The sequence below is a fragment of the Buceros rhinoceros genome, unplaced genomic scaffold (genome assembly GCF_000710305.1).
Source record: "Buceros rhinoceros silvestris isolate BGI_N320 unplaced genomic scaffold, ASM71030v1 scaffold26625, whole genome shotgun sequence".
Lineage (NCBI taxonomy): Eukaryota > Metazoa > Chordata > Aves > Bucerotiformes > Bucerotidae > Buceros > Buceros rhinoceros.
The window spans coordinates 11349-26995 of NW_010411564.1; the positions used below are offsets into that span (position 1 = coordinate 11349).

At 38.4% G+C, this 15647-nt stretch overlaps 1 protein-coding gene across 1 annotated transcript in view; it reads left to right on the plus strand.

The window, feature by feature from the left end:
- LOC104493394 (dystonin-like) overlaps positions 1-15647 on the plus strand; it is a gene marked incomplete at its 5' end in the record, with an annotated part of 44813 nt that overhangs the window by 11271 nt on the left and 17895 nt on the right. The window contains 4 exons of the mRNA XM_010136063.1: positions 5433-5567; positions 7994-8082; positions 8726-8861; positions 9950-15550. Of these exons, the coding sequence (XP_010134365.1) occupies positions 5433-5567; positions 7994-8082; positions 8726-8861; positions 9950-15550 (5961 nt within the window). The remainder of the gene's footprint in view (positions 1-5432; positions 5568-7993; positions 8083-8725; positions 8862-9949; positions 15551-15647) is intronic.

Genomic DNA, 15647 nt, shown 5'->3' on the forward strand with positions numbered 1-15647 from the left:
AGACACAGCTAAAAAGAGAATTAGAGGAATTAACTAGATCACAGACAAAAACTGAAATCACTATCAAACATTTAAATTCACAAATCAGTACTCTTCAAAAAGAAAAGCTCGCGGCTGAACATAGAACACAGTCATGCAAAGGAGAAGCAAATAATCTTCAAGATCAATATAAGAAAATTCAAGAACAGTTGCGTCAAAAAACAAAAGTAGAGAAAGAAAACCAGCAGGAAATTCAGATGCTGAAGAATGAATTAGCCAAAAGTAATCAGGTGTCAGAAACGTTGAAACGAAAGGTAGAGGACCTTGATCAATGGAATACTGAAACAAAACTACAGATGAAACAAATTAAATCTGAATCAGAGAAGATTGCTTTGGAAAAACAAAGTATTCAGAGGAAAAATGATGCATTAAAAGCCCTAGCAGATGGTTTCAAAGAGCAACTGCGTACAACAAATGAACAATTGCACAAGCAAACAATAATTGAGCAAGAATTCATATGTAAAATCAAAAGCCTAGAAGTTGATCTAGCAAAAACAAAAGACTTAGCTAGTGAATATAAACAAAAATGTGATAAGCAAAGTGCTTCCACCCTAACCATTGACTGGGAGGTTAAAAATCTAAATGCCCAAATGAATGCTCTAACTATGGAAAAGAGAATGAGTGAACAGAAGATACAACTACAACACGCCCATATACAAGAGCTAGGTAGTAAATTGAAAAAATTACAGGATGAACTCCATCAGAAGACTCTGGATGAACAAATGGCACACAAGAAGATGATTCTGTTTCAGGAAGAATCCATTAAATTTAAACACTCTGCCGAGGAGTTTAGGAAGAAAGTTGAAAAATTACTGGAATCCCATAGCATCACAGAAAAGGACATTTCTGGTATAAAACTAGAATGTGTTGCTCTTCAACAGGAAAAGCATATGGCTGAGGAAAACATCATGTTGTACAAGATACAAATGGAAGATCTACAAGAAAGGCTTAAAAAATGTCATGAACAACTACAGCAAGGGAAGCAGACTGAAATGGACTATCACCAGAAGTGCAGGAAGCTAGAGGAAGAACTGGAAGTGCAGAAACGCGTGGTTGAGAGCTTGAAACAGAAAATGGACCTGCAGGTCAAGGAGGGTGAACACAGGTTTGTTTTGTTTCAGAATGAAGTTCAGCAAAATAATAAACTCCAAGATTCTGGATTTAAATTGAGCTGTGAGAGAAGAGGGAATGATTTCAATTACCAGACAGACACTACAGCTGGAGAATTTGAACAGTTTCTTCCACAGGCAAAACCTAGTTCACCTTTGTTAAGGCAGAAACGGGAGAGATCAGCTTTTAAATCTGATCAAATAGAAGGAAATACCTTGTATGTGAGTGCTGATGATACAGTACCGAGAGAGGTGCAGTTCCAGATGTCAAGAGTAAACCAGTCACTAGAAGAAGGTGGAAGCCCACAGTCTTTTACGGAGTTTGTTTCTCAAACAAGTACACAGTTCCAGATAACTTTTGATAAAGGAAACCAAATCTCTGAACGGGACAAATTTGTCTCTGAACGGGACAAATTGAGAAACAGGAACCTACATAGTTCCAGACAAACTATTAGACACGGAGAAGACATGAAGCACGGATTAGGAGTGATAAAACTGCATCCTTTGGAGGTACACGCTGCGTTTTGTGAGGGTTTGCCTTCCTAGTGCTGGTTTTTACTATTCTATTTTTTTATTAGTTTGTTTGGTTTCAGTTATGCATTACCACCATTCTGTATTCTCTCTAATGTTTCTTATGTTCTTACCTTAGTGCAGGGAACCCATTCATTTCTACATAACACAAAAAGCTTTTCATTAGACCTTTGTAGAAGGTTTGTAAATATCTAAAACTCATGATTTTAAAAGTTTGTGTTGGAAATAAGAATTCACATACACCATTGTATAATTATTGGTCAAAATAAGCTTTGATTAACAGCACTAAGTTCATATAGTGAGAAATAACAGTTATGTTTGCTCAGTCTAGTCATATTCCTGTTATTGAATAAATACCTGAGATAGCAAATGCACTTTAAAATTATCACTCTCTGTATTTCTTTGCTCTCCAATGCTCTCCTTTCTGACCTACATTCACATTCTCCCTTTTATTTCTCCGGTGGTGGATTTAGGAGTGAATTATGTACAGCATAGTTCTGCAGATATATTTCTCACTGTCAAAAAATTCCTGTTTACAGATAGTGAAGAACAAGCAGTGTGACATGCACGTTGAAGTCACGACACTAAACCAAGAAAATGACAAGACTCTTGGTAATGAAGAGAGAATGTTTGAGGGATACAAAACATCTGAAAGGTTTAGGAAAGAAGACTTTGCAAAGATGAGCTTGTTCTTAGGGGAAGAAATTTTGAAAACTGTTGATGATGCTACTCAGTTGGAATATTTTACAGAGGAATATGATGATATTAAATTTCAAGGTCTCCGACATGATGTAACTGCCAGACAGTTGACCGAAGTTAAACTTTTAGATAGGCTGACGGTTGAGCAGCTCCGTTCAGGACAGAAAACTATTGATGAGGTTCAGAAAAGTCTTGAAAAATATTTAGCTAAACCTACAGCTGTAGCTGGGCTATATCTTGAATCCAGCAAAGAGATAATTTCTTTTGCTTTAGCAGCAAAGAGGGGAATCATAGGAAAAGCATTGGCCTTAGCATTTTTAGAGGCCCAAGCAGCTACTGGCTTCATCATTGATCCCACAAGCGGTCAGAAATTCTCTGTGGATGATTCGGTTGTTAGGGGACTTGCAGATGATGAATTCAAGAGTAGACTGCTTGAGGCAGAGAAAGCTGTTCTGGGCTATTGCACTTCTGGGAAAGTGATGTCTGTGTATCAGGCTATGGAAGCTCGACTCTTAGAAAGACAAAAAGGTAAAAATATCCTTGAGGCTCAAATTGCCAGTGGGGGAGTCATAGATCCTGTAAGAAGTGTTCGTGTACCTCCAGAAACAGCTGTGCAGCTTGGCTTGCTTAATAACACAATTTTAAAATTTTTGCATGAACCTTCTAGTAATGCAAAATGTTTTCACAATCCAAATACCAGGAAAGCTATGTACTATTGTGACTTGCTGAAGATGTGTCTGTTCAGTGTAAGCAGCAAATGTTTTCTGCTTCCAGTTGGTGAAAGGCAAATAAGCAGCCCATCAGCAGAGAAAAGTCATAAGATTTCTGTAGTAGATGTCAGAACAGGAGCTGAAATGACTTCGTATGAGGCTTATCAAAAAACCTGTGTTGATAAAGCTACATATCTTGAGCTTTCAAAACAGGAATTTGATTGGAAGGAGTCAACGTGTTTTGACTCTGATGGGAATTCTTTTCTTTTGCTTACAGATCTTAAAACAGGTGTGCAGTTTAATATCGATGAGACCTTAGATGAGGGTAGAATTGGCAGAGCATTAGTCAATAAATACAAGGAGGGTGTAATCCCAGCCAATGAGTTTGGTGACATTTTAGTTAGCAGTTCACGGCCAAATAAAGATTTAAACAGTCCTGTTGCAGGCTTCTGGCTTTCTGAAACCAATGAAAGAATTCCAGTCTTAAAAGCCTCACGCAAAAATTTGATAGATAGGGTTACTGCACTCCGATGCCTTGAAGCTCAGGTTAGTACAGGAGGCATAATCGATCCATTTACTGGGAAAAAGTACAGTGTTTCAGAAGCTTTGCAAAGGGAGTTAATTGACGATGCTTGTGCCAAGCAAATCCAGCAGTGTGAGCTGATCTTTACTGGGATCATTCACCCTGTAAGGAACATAGTTATGTCAGCTGTTGAAGCTATGCATTTGAATGTCATAGACAAAGAAATGGGCATGCGCTGCCTGGAATATCAGTTTTTGACTGGTGGGTTAATAGATCCAAAGACTCATTCCAGATTAACAATGGAAGATGCAATTAAGAATGGTATTATTGATGCTGTCACAGCTACAAAGATGAAAGATGAAAAACTGTATGGTAAAGTTTTAACATGCCCCAAAACGAAGAAGAAGTTAACCTACAAAGAAGCTTTAGAGAAAGCTGTTTTTGATTGCCACACCGGGCTGCGGTTGTTAGAAGCAGCTCAGCCCATGAAAACAGGCATTTCCAGTCTTTACTATAATTCATAATAGAACAAAGATATTGGCATTCATTTTGGAGCCCGCTTCAAAATTCATTCAAGTCAAGGAAAAGATCTATGATGATTTTTGTGGAAAATCATAAATGGTGTTTTCTAATGTAATGAGTTGCTGCAAAACTAATTAGTCCAAACCACTGACTAGTATAAACCACTAAAACTGGAATTAGATATTACTTGTTACAAAACTGAAATTTATAGTTAAACTTGGGCAGATTCATCATTTCAAAATGCAGACTCTCTGTTCAGCCTTTACCTGAAGGCCTTGTCTGATATTATCTACGTGTAGGTAGTGTAAATCAGAAGTTATACGGAAATGAAGTTAACATTAGTGCAAAATGGGTAGATCTAGGTGAGACAAGAATCAAATTCTTATTTTTAAAACAGAAAGGCATTGCCCGTTTTGCAAATGAATACAGTGCAGTGTTTCTTGTGATCTGATACTTCATTTAATATTACAAATCAGTTTGCAGATATCATTTATTTTACAAAAGTGGCAATAAACTGTACAAGGATTAAACCTGCAGTCCAGTAAACACATATGTATAGGTAATTTTTCTCACACTGGTATTTAATTAATTTTAATGGACTCGCATCATAAATTAATTCCTATTATGTATAAAATTTTTAAAAATTCCATTGAAATAAAATGTCTTCATTTTTACTTGTGATACATGAAAGAGCTTAAGTGTGTTTTCTAAGTATTGATAAATTTCAGGCTACTAACAGGCTATACTACTATAAAAGGAATATATTTTCTTGTGCAGAAAAAGATTAAACGTCTCAGTGTTTTACTTTTATTGTTCTTGTTTCTGTAAAAACAGTGTATTCTTCATAATTGTAATTTAGTAATCCATGTGTATAGATTGCAAAATAACGGATATGCTGGCTGTATATATCCACACCTGAGGGTAATGCAAAGGCAGCAATTCAAAGATACTTTACATGTAACTATTGTTTAGATTTTATCTGCTGAGTAATGGCTGGGAAGCTATGCTTTTTCTTATTACCAATCATTTTATAATGAATGGATGTGTGTATGAATAAGCATCGTAATCATAGTTACAAATCATTTTAGGAATTATTTTGTTAATGGCTATAATCATGTGGCATTTTTTGTTCCTACATCAAAGCGTCATAGTAATGCATGTGGTAATAAATAAAAAGACACTTTATGTTTATGTGATAATAACTGACATTGTGTTAGAATTGTGTTTCTATGGACATTAATGTTAAATATTCAAAAAATCTACATTTACATGTTTTTCACAATTCACGGTGCTCTTCAGAAGTCAATGGAAGAAGAAAAGAAGGAACATGTTGAAAAAGCTGAGGATTTACTGAAATGGGTGTCAAACCTCAGCAAGACACTCAGTAGAGAAGAAGGAGAAAAGGCTGAAAAGACAGATTTGCCTAAGCAGCAGGTACACAGATGTCCTTTGAATGACAAAATACTCCATAAAAACTTTTTTTTTGTTCTCCAAATCACAGTCCACATTTTACTAAAGGTGTAATTTCACAGTTGTTGGGAAGAGTTGGGTAAATGAACATCAGTGTTTAGGGACACAAGCATGTTACTCAGGAGGAAGTGCATGCTGCTTTTTTACAGGCGTATTCTGACACTGCAAAATGTCAGTTTAGAGAAACTAGATCCTGCAGACCGTAACTGAGCCTTTGTAGAGGGGCGGTGCCTCCTGGCAGGACAGCACTTCACAGGTCTGCCCCTTTGTCCTGAAATAGTTTGTGAATACGTCTGGTAACTTCTACCCTGTCACCAGGAGGGACAGAGTTGGCAGGAAGGGTCAGAGAGCCAGGGTTCTTATTTCCTTTTACGGAGTTATTTTGAGGATTCCTCTTACGGGATAGGTGAAACTGCTGTCTTAAGAGAATACAGCAGGTGTTGACTGAGCCCTCTTTATTACCACACTAGTCCACAGGCTCCTGCATTGGCTCTTCTTGCCACCTTTGTGTTTAACAGGTACATTGTTGCGTACAGTTGTTACTCTGACCATACATTTCTTGTCCCACAGAGTAACTTAGTAACAGCTAAAAAGATTTCAGTAGGTCAAGGTCTACCTGCACACTGAGCAGCAGCAACATGGAGTGGTGTCTTGTCCATGTCCCTCAGTACAGGTCTGGTTGTATGGTCATGCAGACATGATTTTGACTCTCCTGGCAGCCTGTCCTTGTGTTTTTTATTTTGGTCTTGCATGCTGGTGGCTGGTTAGCTACTGGACCAGAACATGCATAAATCAAGTTTGCTGTTGGAGAGGTCAGCAGTTCTGCAGTCCCGATGGTCAGTGATCCCAGGGTGCTGCTTAGTCAGGGAGGAGCAGTGTTAGTTCTGCTACTGAGTTTCTCCTATCTATAGGAGGAAGTAAGCTTGATTGAATTGAGCATATTGATGGGTAAATCGCTAATAGGTAGAATCAGGATTTGCAAAAACAGTGTTAATGACAACAGTGTGGAGACAACAGTCCAAACCTTTGTCCGTGTTGGGCTAGCACTCCTTAGAGCATCTCAGCTTACCATGGGAACTATAACTGGCATCTTCCCCATCCAGCCTGAGCCCTCAGCAAGGGACCTGGGAGTTGGCCACCTCAGCTTCCTCCAGCCTGTGGGAGACAGACATTTGCTGAGGGTATTTCATTCTCTTGTGAAACAGGCCGGTGAGGTAGTGGCACCTAGTTTTGTAGGTGCCTGGTTTTGTGCCTCCACTGACTAGCACAGATACCTTGACAAGTTTTGTAGAAACCTATAGACTAGTGATTTGACAGTTAATGTTAGCTGAAGTACATTTTACATGGTGGCTTGGGGTTGCTGTGGGGTGCAGCTGTGGAGTGGGTGGAAAAGCTGGTGCCAATAGTGACAGCGTGCTACAGCAGTGCCAGTTCCCTAAGCAAAGTCGAGCTTATGCCACATTTGCTGCCTCAGCCTGCTCCTGTTTTCTTCCTGCATAGAGCAGGCAGTGCTTGTTCCCTTGGTTTCTGTCTAAGTGGTGGCATTGTGGCTCACTGGCAGTGATTGCAAAGGGAGACTGCTCAAGACCTTGTTCAGGCCCTTTGATGTGATGCACACAGAGACAAAATTAGTTGCGTCCAGACCCAGGTGAATGCAGGGCCCAAAAACTTGCTGGAGTTCTCAGCACTGATACTGAATGTATCTTGCTAGTGAAGCCCTAGACTCCCCTTTGATACTTTGCCTTTGCTTATCCAAAATGAGTCCTTTTCTCTGAAGAGATTGCAGGCTGTTTCTCAGAAAAGTTAAGAGATTAAGTTCTCGTAAGTTCCTCTGCCAGAAGTGCTGTAGTAGGGTTAGCTTAGAAATGATAGCAGGGAGGATATTAGTGAGTAATTAATTTTTTCCAAGTGTCTGTTATTGCATTTGTTTTTGTCACTGAATTTCATGAAGGTTTGTGGCCTTCCGGTGTGTTTTTTTTTTAAAAAGTTGTTCCCTCGCATCTTGGTGAGCAACTTCTTGAACACGGCCATTGTACAAGTACCTTTATAAAGCTGCTTTAAACTGTGCCAACTAGAATAAGTGAGTTTAAATGATGGGTTAATTTTCAAACAAATAACATTTTAAAATAAATGCTCTTTCTCTCACCGAATAGGTTTCTAATACAAACAGCTTATTTAACCAAAAGGCATAGCATAATGACTTACCCATATGTAAGTGATACAATTCCATAGTGAGTAATACCACTGTAAGAACAGAGAGTATTTCAAGAAAAAAAATCAGTTTCTTTTACTATTGAATGTAGTCCCAGGTAGAAATACTATGGGGTGGGTTTTTTTTCTTTTTATATATGTGTATAGTTAAGTCTTGAACAAGGTTGTTTATTTTTCAGATTTCCCTGGATGAAATGTCAGCCAAGAAAGAACAAATAGCTGAAGCTCTGCAGACTACTCAGTCATTTTTAGCTAAGCACAGTGACAAGTATGCTATTTTTTTTGAAACAATATAAATTAATTAAATCAATGCACACTCTTTGCTTAAAAAAATTCATACCTTCATCTTACAGTTCTAATTACATTTTATGTCCACATATGGTGGGTTTTTTCTTTAGTCTTACGATTTTGTCTTCCTACATGGGAAAGCTTGATGCAGCTTTGTTTATTTCAAGAATTCCTCAAGTTTTATGTACCTCAGGGCAGTTCAAAAAAACATTAGATAGTAATTTTCATTTGAAGTAAAAATAACCAACAAATTAGTGCTTGAACTATATGTCACAAGTTTGTTTCATCTGTGTCTGAAATCAGACTGTGTGAGATGTTAAGTTGCTGAGAGATCTCATGACTTCTTGCTGCGTTACCCATCTTGACTGGTAATCAGTAGACAAAGGCACATGCAAATATTAAATGCTTTAGTGGTAATTCAACATAAATTCTAGATTAATGTAGCTTCTTCTCCTGAATGTCTACAAGCAGATCATATCTTTCTTTGAACATCCTTGTAATTATCTTTTTTCAGACTACTTTTACTAATTTCCCACCCTTTTTTAAGGTAAGCAGATCACTCCCTGCAGGATACAAATTTCTTGGAGATCTCCTTATTCTAATTTTTCTTTTTTTCTTAATAGAATGACAGATGAAGAGAGAAATGAAATGGAAAAGCAAGTCAAATCTCTCCAGGAGAGCTACAGCTTGCTATCCAAAGAAGCTTTGAAGCAGCTGCAGGAAGCACAGTATCTGGGAGATGGAAAGATGGAAGAAAAGGTAACAAGATTGAAACTTACAGTTCATTTTTGAGATTTACTGCATGGTTTTGGAACCACACATGATCAATAAAAGAAGCAGCCGCTATTAACAGTGTGTAAAGGAACTTGAGATTTAATTGACTGAAGGTTTTGTGTATTTGCTGTGGAATACTGTGTGTGACCTTACTTGTGCATATGAACCTTGTGCTCATCAGATTGGGGTTTTTTTTTGTGAAGAGTCTTAATGATGTGTGCCTTGCATGAAGAAAGATAAACAAATCATTCATCTCTTAACTTTTCTCTTAAAGCCATTCTTCGACTGCTAGATAAGTCTGTGTTTCTGCTGCAGAAGTTGCACCATGAAATAACACGTTAATCTCTCCCATATATCAGAAATGTCCTAGAAAACATCTACTTTCAGTTTTTCTTCAAATTTATCTGGATATGAAATTGGGAGCACATAATGTGTTCAGCTCTGAGACACTACAGATATATATGTTAATGGACGTCTGTTAATCTTAAATATGGAATTGTAAAATTTATGTTACAAATGAGCGTTCTCATATACATATAGAGGTGGTGTCTGCGTAATTAGTTCAAATAACGTTGCCAAACTGACTTCATGCTTTCCATGCAAACTAAATGCAGTATTTGGTGCTAGAGTATCTGATTCCATATTGTTGTGTATATACAGAAGTGCTGTATGCTGTAAACATGAATAGCATGGTTGTTTTCAATCACATACTGTTTCCAAATACTCTAACCTTTCACAGACATTTAGAGCATGAAAATTTGCCTTTCAGGTATATATTCTATTTGCTTACTCTGCAATCATTTCTTCTATTGTCTTTCACTAACCCTATTTATGTATGCAAAGCATAGGTTTTCAATTCACAGATGCATGTTGATTTTAAATCTTTTATCACATCGTGTGCTGTTGAATGACTGACATAGATCACTTGCGCATTTGAGCTGCTAACATTCACAGCATTCCTCCAGGCCTGGTAAGTACATGTTTTTATGCTTACAATGCATTCAAAATCAGAAGAAAATGTAAAATACGCAGTCTGAAAATAGTGATAGCTTTTCTTTTATGTTCCTTTTTAGGTGAATAAAGTCATTGCTGGTGTCTTTGACCAAACGACTGGAGAAGTCCTTTCAGTCTTTCAGTCTATTTTAAAAGGTTTTATTGACTATGACACTGGAATTAGATTGCTTGAGAATCAGCTGATTCTTTCCGGAATAATTTCTCCAGAATTAGGAGTATGTTATGGTTTGGAAGAAGCTAAAGCTCATGCCTTAATTGATGAGCAGACTCTATTGAAGTTGCAGGAATTAAGTAATGCAAAGAACCTTATTTCACAATCATCATTATCAAATCTTCCAGCTGTATCAGCTTTAGAACAAGGTCTAATTTCAGAACCTTTGGCTATTAAAATTCTTGAGAATCAGCTCTCAAGTGGGCACTTGATTTTGCCATCTACTGGAGAAAACCTGACCATGCAGAATGCTTTCCAGAGAAACCTGATTTCTCCAACATTATATACAAAGCTTCTGGAAAGACAAGACACATGTAAAGATCTCATAGACCCCAACTGTGCTGAGAAGGTTTCCCTTGAACAGATGGTTCATAGAAGCATAATACATGAAGAAACAGGGTTAAGACTCCTACCTGTGAAACCACAAGAAAAAGGTAGAATCACATTCAAATGTGGAAGGAAGATAAGTATTCTAAGGGCAGCCCATGAAGGACTCATTGACCGGGAAACAATGTTCAGACTGCTGGGTGCTCAGTTAATGTCTGGAGGTATAATTGACCCTGACTCAGGATGCCGAATGACTGTGGAAGAGGCCTTGAGACAAGGAATGATAGATCACGACACTGCTTGTGGTATCCTCACACATCAGGTTCAGACTGGTGGAATCCTTTGTCCAAATTCAGGACAACGTTTGACTATTGATGAAGCTGTACAATGCAATTTAATATCATCTACCAGTGCACTGTTGGTATTAGAAGCACAGAGAGGCTTTGTTGGACTAATTTGGCCTTACACTGGTGAAATATTCCCCATATCAACTTCTTTACACCAAGAGATGATAACAAATGAGCTGGCATTCAAAATACTAAATGATAGACAGAAAATAGCTGCGCTTTACATTCCAGAAACGTGTGAAATAGTCAGTCTAGAAAAGGCTGCACAATCAGGGGTAATAGACATCAATACTCTTTCTGTTTTGACCAGTGTGGTTTTACCAGATAAAATGCCCAGCGTAGAGGAATTAGTGTCACCTTGTAAAAATGCTGCAAAATGGTTATTGACGTATGAATTCCTGCCATCTGTATCTCGTGAATGTGAAGAGGAACATGAAAATTCTGGCACAGAAGCCCCCGTATGTCATAATTTTGATCAAGCTAAGAAATTATTCATGTCTTATCTGATGGTAAATAGTTATATGGATGCAAACACTGGAGAAAGACTTTTATTATATGATGGAAAACTGCAGGAAGCCATCAATATGTTGCTGAATGGTGATGGTGCTGCCTACAATGCTGATGCATCAGAAATGGAGTTTAATGACAAATATGTAAGCCCCAAAAGAGTTAACCTAAAGTTGGCTGGCAGAGTCCACTTTGATGATGTCACAGGAAGTGATCAGTGTGATCTTTCAGATGCTGAGAATACTTCTAGTAATGCAAAATTCAATCAGTTTGAAGATTGTGGGAATTCCATATTTTTACAGGGAGAAGATCTCCATGCATGTAGCCAAGATGTTTGCAATGCTGTTGATTCTGGGCAATTAGAATATACGCAAGAGATGTTAACTAACACTACAGAACTCAGAAGTGTACTTAGTAGTACTCAAAATTCAGTGAACGGAAGTGCACTCAGAGGTCCTCCAATGGCTTCTGAGTGGACAGAACTGTGTAAGCATAACAGTCAGAAGGCAGGTTCAGGAAACATTGAAGGATATCTTCCAAATTATTCAGATCCAAATCTTATCTCAGAAACAGAGGCAGAAGAGATTTATATGGTAGACAGTCTGGGTAATGAAAACAGGAACAATAAAACCTTGCAAAATTCCTTGAGTGTGAAAGATTTGTCAGATAATGAAACCTGGAGAGAGCTGGAAAGGTGTACAGAATACGGGCATCACACTGACACATCTGACAATAGCAGAATGGTACTGGATAACAGCAAACAAGCTGATTTTCACACAAGTCTTGGTTCATCCGTTAGTGTAGGTACTGAATATAGACTTACAGAAGAATTCATTAGTCAGTTGGGTGACACACTGCAGTTTGAAGATAACAAATATAGTGAGCAACCTCTACAGGACCGTGCTGATGTACCTAAGAGGCCATCCCTAGAGGACTGTCTTCATGTGTGTGGCAGGCCATCCTTGGAGGATTATACTGATTTGTGGAGTAAGCTGCATCTAGAAGATGGTGGAGATATGCTCTGCAGTCCTTCATTGGATGGTAATACTGTTATACATGATGGACCACTTGTGGGGAACAGTGACAGTGTAGCACAAAGGCTAACAGAAGAAGAAAGCAATCTTACATTCAGCAAGTTATTGCCGTGTGGCAGTAGTTCTGACTCTTCAGTAGAAAGTGACAGCATCCCACAGTTTGAAAGTAACTGCTTGAAACATGAATGTGGTGAGGTAGCCTCTGAAGATGACAGCTCTCAGTCTGATGATGATGACAGTGGTGCCTACGAAACACCTCTGGCTGATGATGATGACAGTGATGTCTATGATACTCCCCAAATTGGTGGTGATGATTCCTATGACGCTCCTCAAGGTGATGGTGGTTTTGATACCTTGCCATTGGGGGATAACGATACACCAGAGCCAGAATTGTTTGGAACATCAGTCCCGTTAAGTTTTCTAGAAGAGAAAGGTGGTCTAATAACCCTGAGAGAAGAGACTAGCTCTTTTCAAGAACTTGCAACTAATGCTGGAGAGAATGCCCAAGTAAATCTGGCAGGACCACCTGAGAGTGTAAATATAGATTCTGCAAGTCCTGAAACTATGGAAGGAATCCTTGAGGAGGAAAAGGAAAGAACAGGAAACTTTGGAGAGAAGGAGCAGAAGTTACCAGTTACTCTGGAGAGTGAAGGAAGAAAGGAGGGAGGCCTTAGTTCTTTATGGAAGATGTATGAAGCAGAAGTACAAGAGAGAGCCGAGGAAGATGAAATGAAAGCAGAAAGTGATTCCTATGAGGATGAATCTGAAAGTACACAGGAGGAGGAAGATTATGAAGAGGATTATGGTGGTTATGATGACTCTGATACTGATTCTGACAGTGGTGAAGAAATGGATATTTTTTATTCACATCATCAGGGTATAAAAAAAGGTGACCAGCTGTTAATTTCCGTAGGAGACATAGAAAACAGCAATGAAAATAATCAGAATATTAATGACTGTTGCTATTCTTTAGACCACAAGACAGAAAATACTTTGCAGTTCCAGTCTAACCAGGAAAATGGCAAACTATCCTCAGGAAAATATGAATCTGCATCAGACATTTCTGAGGAAAGATACATTGGTCTTACATGTACAAGTGAAGAAGGCAGACAGCAAAAACCAGAAGATGAGTATGGGACTTGTATCAAAAGTAAACACATGTCACAAGATACTACTGAGCCTATCAAGTCTGAAAATACTGTTGATGCTAAATGGACATCCTGTAAGAGTGAAGAAAATAGTAAAACATGGCTTGAGGTTCCAAGTTCTCAGCTTCTTGATAATACTGTGACATCCGATGTTAGTGTAACACCCTTCCTAATTAGAGAGCAAGCTACTGATGATGATGAAAGTACTTGGACAAATTTGCTTCTGTCGGATTACTTTATTGATAGCACGAACATGAACAGTAGTACCATGTCAATGTTACATTCAAATCATGGGCAAAGACAGAGAGAAGCGGTATTCACGGAGGAAAAAAGATTAAATGATGTGGGAGCTATTGAACAACTAAAGGGAAGTTCATCCCAAATGGACAAAAAATTCCTTATGAATAAGCCTTACGTGAGTGATCGTGGTAGTTCACTTAGTGACCAGTTACACCTGGACACCAGTTGGAAGCATGATCAAATAGGAAAAGGTTTTGAAATTCTTAGAGAAAATAAAAATAGAGTAAATATTACGGAGGAATGTGATACCATGGGACTAAGTAAAAGTCCCATTCGGATGGAAAGTCTTGGGGAAATCTTTGATGCATCAGTAATTAAAGCTGATAGAGAAAATCCTGTTTCAAGTAAAGAAAAAGTAAATGTTGGTCAAGCTTTGCCTGACGTCGAAGGTGGTGTAAAGTCAGATGAAATTCAGAGGCATTTTAACATTTCAGCTTCTTTCAAACAATATACAACAGACATGAAAGAAGGTGGCCATTCAGAATTCGATAAAATTGAATCCTGTTGGTTTGAGGACAGAGAAGGAGGGAAAAAGAATATAGTGAATGAAAAAGATTTTCTGATGAATACAGAAGTGCATTCAAGTGAATTTAACGCTTACTCTTTTGCAGCTGATACAGTGAAACCAAAGGAATTTAGCACAACTAATGAAAAAGGACGAGTTATCTGTCAAAATACTGACAATGTTCTTAAAGACTTTTCAGAAAACAAGAGCAGCAATGATAGTCAATTTTCCCCAGTAAAACCAGATGCTGTAGGAAGTGTTGAGGATGCCAGAGAATTAGGGGATGGGGGTGAAGTGCTACCTTCTGTGAGTCATACTCATGTCACTGATTCTGCAATTCTGGGCAGCATAGGGACTGACTGGAATTTTGGTGCCCAGAAAGAACACGAGATACTAAAAAACACAAAGGAAGAAAATTTCATGGTCAGTGAGACTTCTTCCTTTGGAAATAGTTTTAAAAACCAAATGCCCATGGAGTCATTGCACAAGGAAATTGGACCCTGCGAAGCTTTTCGAGTAAAGGAATGTATTTCGCCAGAAATGTCTGACTCACTAATGGAAGACCTGAGGACTATATTACAAAGGAAAATGAAAATGGGACATGTTCACTGCAAGCAGGACGGTGAACCTCTAACTTATTCTGATACCAAAATTTTAATGCAAAATTTACTTACAATGGTTAGAAGCACCCAGCTTGGGTGCAACACATCTAGTGGGTCCAATCTCAAGCAGACAAGCAGTGCTGTTAGAACTGCATTAGTGGTTGCCACGCCATGTACAGAACCAGAGGACAGTGATGCTCTTTCATTGCTTTGGCCCGATTGCAGAAGTCCTGATCTTCTTCGTGATATTCTGAAGCAGGAATCCTGCAAGCAAAAGATGGCTGATCCGCATGAAAGGAAGAGTGAAACAGATGTGAAAACTCTTGTTCCAAAACTTAGTACTTCTGAACTTCTGGAGATTTTTCAAATCTCACCTGGAGATCAAAGTACAAGCAAGTTAGAGGAGCTGATAAATGGTTTGCTTATGAAGTCACAGGTTGCTGGTATCACCACAGACCGTGAGTGTAAAGGCAAAGTAGATGGGCTTTGTACTCTTTTCTCAACAGAAAAATTGGATTTTGGATCAGAAATTGCTAAAGAGAAAACATTGGCGGACGATGCAGCCATTTCTTGCAGAAGTGACCAGGAGCATGGAAAGACAGATGGCCTATCCAAAAGCTTTACTGAGCCTGTTTTCAAAATAAAAGACGCAGTCCTGGAAGATACTCCCACTAGCATGGTAAGTTACAACAGCTGGTATGTGTCCTGTGTTAAAAGATTTGCATGAATCCTTCTAAGTGCTGGAGAAAATAATTAAACTGGAAGAACGGTTGAAA